At 36.1% G+C, this 15,356-nt stretch overlaps 1 protein-coding gene across 2 annotated transcripts in view; it reads right to left on the bottom strand.

The window, feature by feature from the left end:
• LOC150101779 (dipeptidyl peptidase 4-like) overlaps window positions 1–15,356 on the bottom strand; it is a 576,437-nt gene that overhangs the window by 181,854 nt on the left and 379,227 nt on the right. For both annotated transcript variants that reach the window (XM_090400235.1, XM_090400236.1), the window contains exons 10-11: window positions 8,812–8,909; window positions 5,195–5,321 (exon numbers count right to left, since the gene is read on the bottom strand). In XM_090400235.1, coding sequence (XP_090256361.1) covers window positions 5,195–5,321; window positions 8,812–8,909 — 225 coding nt within the window. The remainder of the gene's footprint in view (window positions 1–5,194; window positions 5,322–8,811; window positions 8,910–15,356) is intronic.

The following is a 15,356-nucleotide window of genomic DNA, read 5'->3' as shown; positions in this document are numbered from 1 at the left end:
TCGGTTGGTAAGGATAGCAAAAGTTCAGTATGAGTAGCAATTAGCTAATGAAGCCAAAAAATCCTAGGAGTTCTTTTCACTGTTGCCTGCAAAAATAATAATGATTATGGTAGAATGGCACTGACTGGAGAAAATGGTATAAGGACAACTACTATGGAGGATATAGTTGAGATATTTAATGAGCAGTTAATAAAGGTCTTTCATTCTTGCGAATGTGATATCATGGAGAGTTTGAGATCAGTGGATGATGAGGAAGAGGACTGTCTGACTGACTGTGAGTGAGAAAGAAGTATATGGAGAAGTAAGCAAACATGATATTAACAGGGCTGTGGGACTTGATGATATATCACTGCATATTTTGAAGGAATGTGCTAGAGAATTAACTGACATATTTGTTTAATATGAGTCTTACCATTCAGTCAAATTCCAAAGGAATGGAAGGAAGGCGAGATTGAACCACTTCATAAAGGAGGTGACAGAATTCGAGAACCAAATTATTAGCCAATCCGTATGTGAGGAATTGTGGTTAAATCATTGGAAAGGCTGGTGAGAATCATGATTCAGAATTGGGTTGATAACAACAGTATTATTTTTGATGAACAGCACGAATTTGCTAAAGGGAGGTCATGTTTTAGTAATCTACTTATTTCAATCAGTAAATTAAAGATACAAAGAAATTATATACTTGGTTTAATCCTTTTCCAAGTGTAAGCAAACAAAGTTTGCACCTGAAATATAATCAGGACTAGGGCAACTCGTATACAGAGGCTAATGACTTCACATCACTTGCCTTAGTATCCCATACTGTAAAGCACATATCCTTATGGGTATGTATAATATGTGTTACGGAAAGGGGGCCTTTCCATGGTTAAGAGCTACTCATTGGAGCAAATTATTGTTGTGCTGTTTTTAACAGTGGTAATGATGCCAAGTTTTCATATTAGGTGGTGAGAGAGTATTGGCCAATATGTGTAAGTTTGTGGTAAACAGTGAAGAACAGACTGCCCAAGGAAAGATGTGCAACATGTGCATTCAGAAATGAAAGGTTCTGGTTTTCAATTTCTATGTTGAAAATTGTATGCATTTATGTTGCAAGTTCATGTAGTTAAGGAAGGTGTTTAAAGTTTAGCAGTTAACTAGATATGTTTGTTGCTTGGTTGAAGCATTTTGAGCCCAATTTTGGGTTGAAACCTACTTTAAAATCAAGAGCATATCACTCAAAAGCTTCCATGTAAAAGTTGGCAATAGGAGAGGATAGTGATGAGCCAATGGCAGTACTCTAAAGGGATATCAGAAAAAAAAATAAACAGAATACTAATAAGTATGTCTTCAGTTCCACCTCTAGACCCATTACAAAATTAACGAACTTAACATACTCTTGCAAGGATTTCCCCCCCCCCACCATGCAAAATTCCAATCCAGAAAAAATGAACACAAACAACATATCAAATTTAATAATTATGAAAAATCAGGTAATTCTGATTGTGCCCTCAATATTCTAGACATAAATTATTACAAAGGTATTTGTTCCTTATAATCATACCAAAACTTGGTAAGAACGCGAATTTCAAGAAGCCTGAGAAATTCTAATCAACCACCAATTATTCCTTAATATCAAGGAATAATGGATGCTACACATCGCATTCAACTCATCTCTATATCAAAAAAGTCACAAATTAGAACTGTAGGTCTCCAGTAATCCCCTACTCCTGGACTCGGAGATGATTCGTAGTAGAGGTTAGGTGTAGAGAGAATTGTAGATGTCCTCCCACGATGAGTCTTCGGACTCCTTGGAGGTATCAGGAATAATAATTTGACAACTTGATCCCTTATTCCAGATATTGATTAGACCTAGTGGCATAGCTAGAGCTTTTGCTCCCTGGAGAAGTCCCTGAGTTCGCTACCCCTCTCAATACACACCAAAAATACTAAAAAAAGTCAAAACGACATATAGGGAAATAAATCAAAATGCTATGTTTGTTTTTGAAGTAAAACTTTAATTCCAACATTCTAAAATGTTATTTTTCTTGCTTTTCTGTTAACAAAATCATCAATGACATTGGCAAAATCTATTTCATAGCAATGTAGGTAATTCTTAATCAATTTTAATTTAGAAAAACTCCTCTCACAACTAGCAACACTTACAGCAATTGTGAGGAAAATTCGTAGTAGTATTACAATATTTGGAATGGAGTTCTCGAGACTGTATTTTAGAATAAACTGCAAAATTCAAAAAGGTTCAAAGTGATGCCAAACTCCTCTCACAACTAGCAACACTTACAGCAATTGTGAGGAAAATTCGTAGTAGTATTACAATATTTGGAATGGAGTTCTCGAGACTGTATTTTAGAATAAACTGCAAAATTCAAAAAGGTTCAAAGTGATGCCCGGGACAGACCGCCCCCCCCCCTCCGCTAGATATGCCACTGATTAGACCCTACTTATGCTGTTAGCATTTAGTAGCATTTTTAAATAGAGGAAAATATGACTGAAATTGGTCTCTAGCCACATAAAAACAAGACTAGCTTTGATGTGGTGTTTTTCCCACCCACCCGCCATCCATCACAGATCAGGCTAATAACATTAACAGTTGACCAAATTAGTGATGTTTTGCAATACAGTGTGGCTGTCGCATAGCATTTCTCTTTATGTGTGTGTACTCCAGATGATAATCTTAATATGAAGATGAAAACATGAGCTAATTATCATGATTTATATTAAATTAATGTTACTACTTTAACACAACAGTAGTCCCATTATTTTACCATAATGAATGCTGATCCCCATGTAACAACAAAAGTAAGGATATGCAGAGGCTTGTAAACATTTCATCCTTGTGAATGAGATATTATGAAGAGTCTGAAAGCAGTGGAAGGGGAGAAGGAGAGACTGACTATGAGTGAACAAAAAGTATATGGAGAACTGAGAAAACTCTATGTTAATAAGACCATGGAACTTGATAATATATCACCACATGTTTTGGAGGAATGGGCCAGGGAGTTCACATCTGCCTTAGCTTACTTGTTTAATAAGTCTTACATTGGGTCAAGTTCCAAAGGAATGGAGGGAAGGCAAGAATGTAACACTTCATAAGAGAGGTGACAGAACTCAAGCTTCAAATTACAGGCCAATCTGTCGTCAGGTATTGTGGGTAAAGTGTTGGAGAGGTTAGTGAGAACAAAGATCCACCGTTGGATTGACAACAATGGCATTCTCTTTTATGGACTTTGCAAGAGGATTTCAATAGACTGAGTGAATCAACATAAGGAGAGAGGAGAAGCCAGTTCAATGTTGCAAAGTGTAAGGTTTAAAATTTAGGAAACAGAAATGGGATGTAAAGCATATACTTGGTGGGGATATATTGGAGGAGGTAGAGGAAATAAGAAATCTGTGGATGATTGAGATCTAAAATTTAGAGGACACACTGCTAAAATTGTGAGGATAGCACAATGAATTATGGCAATGATGCAGAGGAACACTCGCTTATAGAAATAAGAAAATTATGGTTCTGTTATACAAGGCACATCCAGAGAGTAAGATCTGTTTTCAGAATTTACTGCCAAATAAGATGGAAGAGGGGCTGTGCATGCATGGTAGCATAGAGTGACTCATTAACTAGCTGTTAACCATTTTAATTTTGGTGCATTATTACTTATCTCCTATGGATAATTCATGAGTGCTGTGAAAAAATCCTGCCAGATGCAAAGTTCATGGTGTGATACAGTTTTTGTTGGTACAAAGCAATAGTAGTGTTGCAGAAATTCATTAACAACTGTGTAAAGCTTATGGTAAATTCAAACAGGCACCATCAGTCAAAAAAATGATGGGCACTGTCTTCTGGAACCGAAAAGGGATCTTCTTGTCGATTTCCTTCAGCGAGTAACCACAATTAATGCATACTGTGAAATGCTTAAGAAATCCAGATGAGCAATTCAGAACAAAAGACAAGTAATGCTGTTGTCAGGGGGTCGTACTTTTATATGTCAATGCATGAGTTCAAACTGCAGTGCGAACTGTTCAGAAAATTCAGAAGTTTAGGTGGGAACTTTTTGACCACCCACCCTAGAGCTACGACCTCACACCCAGTGACCACCTCTTGTTCCTTCGTATGAAGCAGTAGCTCCCATCTCAGTACTTTGAAGATGAGGGACTGAAGAACTACATGACTCAGTGGTTGAACTTACTGGCAGAAGACTTTTTTGACATGGTATGAAGATGCTGGTGCACGATATCAAAAATGGCTGGAAATCTATGGCAACTATCTAGAAAAATAAAGTGTATATGTAGGTATTTTAGTGCATTAAAAAAAAAAAAAACTTTTCTTCTTCTCTACCAGTTTTTTTGTTTTAAATTCTTGACCAGACCTTACTTTCTGGACAGGCCTGGTCACCTGGTTTTCAAAAGGATGAAGAGATGAAAAGGGTTCAGAGGCAACTGACTGGGGGGGGGGGGGGTCTTTGGAATGTTAAGTATGAATACAAGTTGAGGATATATAATTTATAGAGTCTAGTGGATGGGATGAGAAGTGATATGATAGAAATATATAAGTTGGTAAAGGGTTCTTATTGGATTAATGTTAAAAAAGTCATTGAGAGAATGGTGAGAGATGAGATGAAGAATAAGAGATCATCCCTAGAAGTTGAATAAGGAGAGTGTGAGCAAAAGTAAGAAAATTTTTGCTTATACGGGATGGCCCATAAGTCATGGAATATTCTGTAGACAGGGTTCATCTTAGTGAAGCCGAAAATAAAAGGCAGTTATGTGATGTGGTTTTCATAACTAATAACAAGACTCGATGTTAAAAAACTTATGCAGTTGCTTCACAAAGATGGGGCCGTTTCTACAGCATGTTCCATGACTTATGGGCCATCCTGTAGAATAGTGAATGATTGTAATGCATTACCTGAGAGTGTGGTGTTTCCAGAAAATGTGAATATTTTTAAGGCATGGTATGATCAGCTATGTGTATGATGGGGAAGAGTTTTTTTTTTTTGCAAGAGTTGAATAGTGGAAAATAAAACGTATTAAAACTTATGCACACATGTAGCATTACAATGAATTAGTGGAACTAGTTGATATTGTGCTAAAAATTATAACATTAATGATACTTGTAGCTTCAAAATTACAAATTTGACAAACAGGTTCTCTCTCTCTCTCTCTTTCTTAAAGAATCAAATGGGATATATTTACTTACTTTTACACAACCCCATTTATTTGAACTCTTGCAAATAGAAATAATAGAAGAATTCTGTACCCTTTTGAGCCACACAACAGATAAACTGTTGCTGTCAATCCATTTCACGGCTGTGAAGTAATACTCTCTATGAAACAAAAGGTATAAAACATAAAACAGAGATTTTTATTAAATATCTGTTCTGAATAATAATATAGTACTTTTTTTTTTTCAGTTACATTTTACATGATCATTAATGATAGCCATTTTATTGTCTAAACAGAACAAATTGTCTAAAAATGTCTAAATATACAAGTGAGTATATTTAGACATTTCAGGGATTCAGTTCCCTACTCACTTCTCCCTCTTCTCTAGTACATGCTCTTCAGATACAGAGATTCATTATCGCTGGTTCTGTTTTCAATAATTAAGTGATGTGAATGTAAAATAGATGTTATAGTGTTGGACATTTCATCACATATTATTATTTTTTTTTTGTTAATTTTGTTGTCAAATTTATGTTTTTCAGTGCTTATTATCATACAAAAAACCATATACTGTATACTGCTCCCATCCATGATGATAAAGATAATGATCCACACTGTTGATATGAACTGTTACACAAGTAATTGATTTCAGGCTTTAAATACTATGACTTGCTATAAAACATATAGCAAAGCTATATAAAATATATAGCCAGCATGGATGGCCGAGTCGTTAACATATCCGCTTTCCAACCAAAAGGATGCGGGTTTGAATCTTGCCGTGGGCATGGATGTTTGTATTGTCTTTGAAAATACTAGTGGTGCTGTAGTTGCGATTCATTGTAGTTGGTGGAGACAAGAGTAGGTGCATTCCCTCGATGAGTCTTTGGACTCCCTGGAGGTGTCACATAATAATAATAATATTTTCTTTCTCTCCAGTAGTCCTAAATGGACCATTGGGTCACTCATGGCTGGTAGGTTATATTCTTTGTTAGCCTCCTCCAATCATCTCGGTCTCTTGTTCTTGATGTCAGTTGAGAAAGGGAGGAATTAGTCCATTTTTTGATGTTATCAGTCCATTTTAATTGAGGAGGTAGGCCCCTAACCCTTGATCCCAGAACGATTCCTTCTAGTGCTTGCTTTGGAATGCCATTAGCCCTCTCCACATGTCCGAACCATTTCACCTGTCTTCTTCTGATGACTGTCAGAATATTTTCTCTTTTTCTCCCATTTATTGAATCAATCAGTTTTTGAAATTTTCACTGGTTTCGTGAGTGGTATAGGGAATTCTCAAAAGTCTCAAAATAATAATATAAATATTGACTATTTGATGAGAACACGAGGTACAATTTATTTTGTAGCAAATATGGAGTTTTGAGATAATCATTGAAAGGATTATTTCACTTAAGATTATGCCAAATCTGGTTGCAAGATTGTTTTGCCTTTGAATAACTATTCCAGGCTTAATAATAATAATAATAAAATACTGATAGCATTGGCTTTAAAGCCAATGTTATCAGTATTTTATTATTATTATTGCACGTGAACTTCCATAGGATCCTAAGACTCATCATGGGAGACCAACTATCAACACAATATATATATCATACCTCTTCTTGAAACCATTAACAAAGTACTCACAACTTACTCAAGCAACACATGTCCATTCATTACTCTCCAAGAGAAAAGTTTGGTCCTCATGCCTCTCCTAACCACATACGTACCCAACTGTCAGGAAATACCACTTGTTTTGCTCTCTCTAGCCAAGTGCTGAAACATTTCCCTCTGCATTCCTATAAAACTCTTTAAGTAACTTAAATGTTTTTATCATACCCCCCCCCCCACTTTTTTTTTTTTCAGCTATCTGCAATCCTCACACCTTCAATCTATACTCACAGGGAACATTCCACACACAGACCACTCACCATCTTGGTCACTTGCTTCTGAATCTTCACCACCACTTTCTCATCCCGAAGAAACCCAGAGGACCAGACCTGAGCACAGTAATCCAGATGTGGTCATATTAATGCTTTATAAAGAGGAATGATAATTCCCTTATTAGTGTGTTCTTCAATAACCAAGTAATCCTATGAGCTACCCTGGCTACTTTAGCAATCTTTGTATCCCAAAAATGCATAATGTGACACTTCTCCACATTAAATAGACATCCATTATGTTTTGTGTCAGCCTATTCAAATCATACTGCAAACTCTCTACATCACCTTGATTACCTATTATCCTACCCAACTTTGCATGAACTGAATACCTCACTTCAAATTATTTTCTGTATCATTTATGGACATATTAAACAGAAGTGGTCCACGAGTCCTGTGGCATACACCACTAGTCACTCGCCTTCTCCTGGATTATGTACTCTATATACTACGTTTTGGTATCTGTGCATCTACTGTTAATAAAGAGGTTCAATTCTGCATTTCACATCTTTTGGACCCATATAAAATTGTTCAAGACATTTGAATTGTGAGAACAGTAAATGTTGAAGCAAATATTTGACAAAGAAATAAATATTTGAAAACCCTTGACAAATATATTTTAAGCATTTGATTCAAAAGACTTAGGCAGATAGATAGCAGGAAACGGGAGGGGGAAGGCATACAAAATTTAAGGAATATTCAATATTTCATAATGAAATTATGAATTAATGGTCTATTAGTAGTGTTTTTTAAGTTCCGAATTTCATTTACAGAGTGTGTGTGTGAGGATATGATGACCTGAAACTTGTTCAAAAGAATTAAAAACTATTTAATTCTTTCAATATTTTATCCCAGTCACAGAGACATCTTCAGGGGATTATTAACATTTGTAACACACACACACACACACACACACACACACACACACACTACTAAATTAAACATGTGGATATAAGACTAAAGTCCTATCTAGGTGGGGAACCCACTGTGGACATCTGTAGGTCTTGGGATCTCTCAAGATTAATGTTTCTCATATTCTGAGAAATTTCTTGCATCCATATTTATTTAAATTAGGCTCATTTCTGAGGGCAGTTGCAGATTCAAAAAACAGTCATTCTTTTCTAAATTTGCTTGATGGAGCATGGTGGTTTTTTCTTTCGGTTAATCCTATGAATAGTCCGCATCACCATAGTCATGATTACAGATGTATTTTCTGTGTTCATCTATGTGGATGGTGGCTGATCTACCTGTCTGTCCAAACTGTGTCAACTTGCTGGAACAGGGAACTTTATATACACCGGAACAGAGAGAGGAGGCAGCTGATCCTTTGTGGGAATGATAGCTAGTTTCAGGTAGGGTTTACAACTGAGGCTTCTTACAGATGCCCACAGAGGGTGCTCCACCTAGATACAACTCTAGTCTCATTTAGTATTCTGTGTGTGTGTGTGTGTGTGTGTGTGTGTGTGTGTGTGTGTGTGTGTGTGTGTGTGTGTGTGTGTGTGTGTGTGTGTTACAACTATTCATTTGCACTCCTTGAAAATGTCTCTGTGACTGAGACAAAATATTCCAAAAAATTCCAAAAGAAATGAATATTCTAAAAGTCATAAGACAGATACAGTATACGGATAACAAGAATGGTATTATTTGTCATTTTGCTTGTGTTATCACTTTTAACAGAAGCAATACACACTATATTTGAATTCTTATTGAAGAAACTTACAAATCTTCATATTCTTTTGGTGGGTTGACTCTTTCGGGAGGATTTTGAGTCATCAAATCCACTACCCACAGCGAAACAGAAGGATTTGGTTTCCCAGGCTAAGAAATACATAAAACTTTTTTTTATTTAAATGTATAAAATAAAGCCAAGAATAATAGCAAACATATAAATATTACTATTTAAATAAATAGTAATAATAAAAATTTGACAAATTTTGCAATTATACATGAGAGTGGTCTGAAAAGTTCTCAGCCTCAACCATAGATGGGAAGACTATCGGCATGATTTTTTATTTCTAAGTTGGTACATCTGTCATAAGCATCCATATGAAATTGCAAGTCATTCTATCAAGTAGTTTGTTTTATAGCTGTCTGAAGCAAAAGTTTGTCTGTATTCCTTGAAATGGATAAAATTGAGTATAGTGTGGTTATAAAATTTTTTGTAAAAGAAGGTTTAATGCCAAAAGAAATTCATTCAAAGTTCACAAAGTTTATGGGTACTCTTCTCCTTCATTTTCGACAATTAAGAAATGGGCTGCCGAGTTTAAATGTGGTCGTACCAGCCTTGAAGATAATCCACGTAAAGGATGTCCAAAAAGTGTAACACCCACCAGAAATCATTGATCACGTGCACAATAGGGTATTGGATGATCGGCAAGTCAAAGTGTGTGAAATTGCTGAGACTATAGGCATTTCAAAAGAATGTATAGCATATATTTTGCATGAAGAATTGCAAATGAAAAAGCTTTACACAAGACGGGTGTTGCACTTGCTCACAGCAGATCAAAAACTCACTCACCTGAAAATCTCTGAACAGTGCTTGGAGCATTTTAACAAGAATAAAACCGATTTTGTGCATTGATTTATTACTATGGATGAGACTAGGATTCACCATTACACACCAGAATCCAAACAGTGGACAAAAGTTGGTTGTTCAGCGCAAAGAAGACAAAGTCTGTTCTCTCAGCAGGAAAGGTCATCGCATCGGTGTTTTGGAATGCTAAATGCATTTTGTTTATTAATTATCTTGAAAAGGGTAAAACAATAGCCAGGGAATAATATTCCAATCTTTTAACCAGACTAGACGAAAAAATTCATGAAAAAACACCCAGTTTGCAGAAGAAAAAAATCATCTTTCATCAGGATAATGCACCTGGCAACAAAGGTGTTTTGGCAATGGGAAAATTAAGGGATCTGCACTATGAATTGTTGGAACATCCATCCTATTCCCTAGATTTGGCTCCCTCTGACTTCTATCTCTTCCCAAAACTAAAACTCTTCCTCGCTGGTCAGCATTTTTCTTCAAATCAAGAGGTGATTGCAGCTGTAGAGGGGTATTTTGCAGATCTTACTGAGAACCACTACAGGGACGAGATAATGGTGGAGCATAGCTAGAATAAATGTATTAGTCTTAACGGAGATTATGTTGAAAAATAAAAATCATTTTGAAATTATAAATTCATTTTTTCATTGTTAGGCCGAGAGCTTTTCAAACCGCCCTCGTATTTTTTGGGAATTTTGTGATTCACAATATATATAATTTTTATTATTATTATTATTAAGAGAGACCTCCAGGGAGTCACAGACTCATTGAGGGAGGCCACATACTACACACACCAACTATCATACTTATTGTTGAATTCATTCACACCCAATGGATTACACTCACATCAAATGTTGTGAGTATAATCCATTCCAATCACGCACCACCCTCTGAGAGAAAAATTGAGCCCTCACCCCCCATCCCCTTTCTCAGCGGCCTTCATTCCCAGCTTCCAAGGATGCCCTCTCATCCCTTCCCCACCCTCCATAAACTGAAAAATTCCATCAACTGAAATCCTGTATGACCCTTTCAGAAGTTTGTAAGTCTCAATCATATCATCCCCTCTTTCTCCTTTTTGCTAGTGTCTGCTGTCTATAAATTCTCAATCTGTCTTCATAATCAGTATCGCACAAGCCTGATATCATTTTTAACACTCTCCTTTGTACTATATCCAATATATATGAAAATCACAACGGACCAGCACACAATAGTTTAAGTAAGGTCTTAAATTTCTCAGTATCTTTATAATCAGTATTCCACAATCCTGATATCATTTTTAACAACCTCCTTTGTACTCTCTCCAATATAACAGAATCACAATTGAAACCAGGAGATCAGACCTGCACACAATAGTCCGAGTAAAGTCTTATCATGGTAAAACGAGATCCTTATCTTTACATATCAAAGTTCGTTTCAGCAATGCAATTATCTTTTGAGTTGTATTTGCAATCTTTGCCACATTGCCCCTGAACTTCAACTTCTTATCTATTAACACTCCAAGATCTCTAGCCTCATCAGTTTCTTCTAGCCTAATTCCACCAATATAATAATAAGACATTGGATATCTAATCATGCCAAAGTGAATTACTTTACATTTACTGACACTGAACTGACACCCATTTTCCCATACCCACAATTCCAACGTATTCAAATCTTTCTACAAGTACTGCATATTAGTAGCATTCCTGATTACCCTACCTATCTTTACATCAGCAAATAGCTGTATGTCGCTTGTCAAATCCTTCCCAATATCATTAATGTACATATTGAATAACAGTGGACCAAGCACTGATCCTTGGGGTACACCACTTGTTACCTTAAATTTTGCAGACTCACATCCCCTGTATGTATGCCACTTTTTGATATCTGTCAGTTAGCCATCCTCTTATCCATGCTAATATTCTATAACTCAAACCCATTTTCTCCAATTTATGCAACAGTCTACCATGCTGTATTCTGTCAAAAGCCTTAGCAAAATCAAAAAGTATCATGGTGTATCCATTCCCATTGCCTAGTTCAATGGTAACATTGCTGTAGAATGTAAGCAAGTTGTTAAAACATGACCTTTCCTTAGTAAACCCATGTTGTTCATTGCAAAATAGAGATTTACTGTCAACCCATTTCTGAATGTGAGTCCTAACCAATTTTTCAAATCTTCACCACCACTCCTGAGATACTAATTGGTCGATACTTGGATACGTCGGTCTTTGCACCACCCTTGTCCAATGGAATTACTATACATTCCTTCCATTCCTGCAGAATCTTTCATGTTCTGAGACTCATATTAAACAGCCTGTCAAAGGAATGGTTAGTTTAGCTGAACACGCTTTTAGCACACGTGCTAATATCCCATCAGTCCCTATTGCTGAATTCTTATTCAATTTGTGCAACAGCTCTAATACCTCATCCTCATACACCTCATTTCTTCATCTAGCGAAGAGTTATTCTTTCATATTCATTCTTTCTTTTACTTGCAGCATATCGATAGAATTCTTGTGAGTCCTTCTTTAGCATCCAGAGCCAGTTTCTTTTCATACTCAGACTTTGCTTTCTGTACAACAGTTGTGACTATTCTAGCCTGCTGCTTATAACATTCATAATGGATGTCATCCTTATGCACATGGATGACATTCTTTTCATACGAATCTCTTGCTTAATAAGATTACACATCCATTTAACTCATACTCTATTTATTCTTCGAACTCTCGAGAAACATTCTGATATCACATCATTTCAGTATTGTTTAAATGCTTCCCATGCACTGTTGATATTCTTTCTATCCATCAATCAATCCCATTCCACTGAACTCAGTATACTCCTCAGTTGGTCATAATTTCCTGCTTTGTCGTTCAGCATGTAACCTTTTCTGAATGGAACATTCATAAACTTAGTCACTTCTGAAGTGAGTACCGCATGATCACTGTCACCAATCAGAGGCAGAATAGTTGCCTCTTTAACTGAAACACCCTCTGACACTATAATCAAATCTAACACTCTTTGTCCTCAAGTTCCTTCTATCACATGCTGCTGGAGGAAGTTGTTCCATAACAGCTCAATAAATGCAATTTCATTCTTCTCACAAGATTCTACTACTACCCAATCAATGTTTGGATAATTAAAGTCTTTTCGTGCTCATCTTTTCTCTCTCTCTCTCTATATATATATTGTTTTGTCAGCTTAAATTTTCAACCAAAATGTATAAAATGATCATACTGTTTCCATTATTTCAAATTTCTTAATAGCAAATAAGAGAATAAAAAAAGTTACTAATTAAATTAAATGGGTTACCAATTTAGTCAGTAAATGCAGAACTTAACAGAGCGGATGAATAATCATATGTCAACTCATCTATAGCATCCAACAACAAGACTTAATACTAGTGCTTTTCAATATTTTTCCCTTTATTTTAGGTGTACCATGTAAAAATTTAATAATATAACCAATCTGGCTAGAGGGCACTGGAGTTCCAGGTGGCAAAATGCCACTGAAAGTTGATGTTCAGAAGATAAGTTTTATTTTTGTAGTAAAGTAGTGATTTGGATTTCCGTTTTCATGTCGTTTTGTTTATTTTTCAGTTTTGTGTGTTTGAAATAGACGTTCATTTTTACTATTTTTGGAGCTTATGGAGAACAGTGACAAAATGATGGAATGAACAAGATTGGAGTGTTTTGCAGTGTAAATATCAAATGTAATTAATGGCGTGGACTTTGAGAATAGTTTGTTGTAATGAATGCAACATGTACATGTGGTAGAACGTGAAGAGTGTCTTTGTGAAGATGCTGAACAGGAGACAAGAAAGGGTATGGATATGTCAAAAGTGTGATATCTAAAAGTTATCAGTAAGTGCAAATTGGTGGAATCAAAGAGTGTGTAATTGTGGGAGCAAATGATTGTATAAATCATGAAATGGAAGCAAAAGAAAGTATAGCTTATAGAAATGAATACAAGTGGCACTGTGAAAGTGAAGAAAAGTCAGAATGACAAAACAAAAGAAGCAATGACAGACTGACAGTGCAATTGCCAAGATGCAAGATTTGAAAATGGGTTATCAGAATGAGAAATGAAATGAAAAATATGCTTAGTGGGATGAAAAGGTTAGGATAAGGAAAACCAGTACAAAGAGACATGACAAATGAATTGAGAATAGTTATGTATAGATATTCAATTATTAAAGGTGTCATAAATGAGAGATTCCATAAGGTATGTTTTCCAAGAGGGAGAATTAGCAGGATAATTGATGTATCATATATGAGAAGCAGATAAGCAAGTGAGCTGGTGGTGATGGTTATTGGAAAAAATGACTTGATTGGAGATAAAGAAAATGTGTAGATGGATATTAGGATGGTGTTGAGAAGAGTGAAAGATAACAATGTAGTTGGAAAGTAAGTCAGTGTGTTGCCAAGGTATGACAAGTTGAGGCAGAGAGCAGGGATTATGAATGGTATGTTGGCAAAGCTGTGTGAGAAGAAGGGAATGGAGTTTGTAAATGTGTGCAATATATTTGAGGGAAGGATGGAAATGTACAAAAATGATCAGTTGCATTTAAATGGTTTGGTGCAAGTTAGATAGGCTGTTGCTACAAGGAGGAGCAATGTGTGAAGTGAGCAGAGGAAGTAAGAGGTGAAGTGAAGCAAAAGATCAGAAGAGAGAAACTAGTAAAACTGAAGTTATTGTATATGAGAATAGCAGCTGTGAGTGATAATGACAGAATGAGAATGCAACATGAACAGAGAAACTGGTGGGATAAGTGTATACTGTGTCATAGACAGTATAAAGAGTGGATGTTGGAAGTAGTGTGTGTGTGTGTGTGTGTGTGTGTGTGAGTGAGTGAGTGGTCAGTATGGGAATGAGTTGACTTGGGATGTGTTGAATGTGAAGAGATTAATAGGATAAGTGATTATAAAGGCAAATTGGAATAGTTAGGTGTGGGGAAATTACAGCCTACAAGTGGCATGGGCAGGACTGCCTATAGACCGCAAAATGAATTGCTGGGTTTATTTACAAATGCTAGGAGCATTTGAAATAAGGGAGATGAAATGGTTTTGTTGATTGAGTTTATTTGCCAAAAAATTCTTGGAATAAGTGAAACATGGTTGGATAAGGATATCCTGATGGGAAATGAAATGGAAAGTAGGATGTTTTTCAAGAGAATAGAAAAGACAAGAAGGGAGGGGATGATGTTAATGATAACAAGTGAATTATCTTCACACAGAGTGGAGATGCAAGATGTAAATAGCTGCAGTGGTTTTGAGTCAGTATGGTGCAATGTAGAAGTTGACAGGAAGAGATACGTAGCCATATGCTGCTATAGGCCCAAGAATGTAGAGGGTGAGGATGAAGAACTGTATAAGCAACTTGGGTTAGTGAACAAGGAAGGATGATCATTATGGGTTATTTTAATTATGGCATTGTAGATTGGAATGAAGAGTTCTTGACAGACAACTATCTCAGGCAGTAAGTAAAGGAGGGCACATGAAGATCGAGAGTTTTACATCTGATAATTTCATCAGAGGAAGTGACATATGTGGAATTACAAGGCAGGTGATCATGAAAGCTTAGACCTTTGAGAGCTATAGCATGGAATGAAATATTAAGTGGGAGGAAAATAAATGCTGCATGAGAACTAACCAAAAAATATTCAACAACATTAATGCTTGAGCGTGTTCCAAAAGTCAAAAGATTTAATAAAATTGGTGTCAAATGAATGAATGAAGGGATTAAGC

The sequence above is a fragment of the Typopeltis vanoorti genome, chromosome 11, assembly GCF_054136105.1.
Source record: "Typopeltis vanoorti isolate ZY-2024b chromosome 11, IOZ_Tvanoo_1.0, whole genome shotgun sequence".
Lineage (NCBI taxonomy): Eukaryota > Metazoa > Arthropoda > Arachnida > Uropygi > Thelyphonidae > Typopeltis > Typopeltis vanoorti.
Note: the sequence above shows the minus strand (reverse complement) of the source record. Positions and strands in the feature narration are given on the sequence as shown.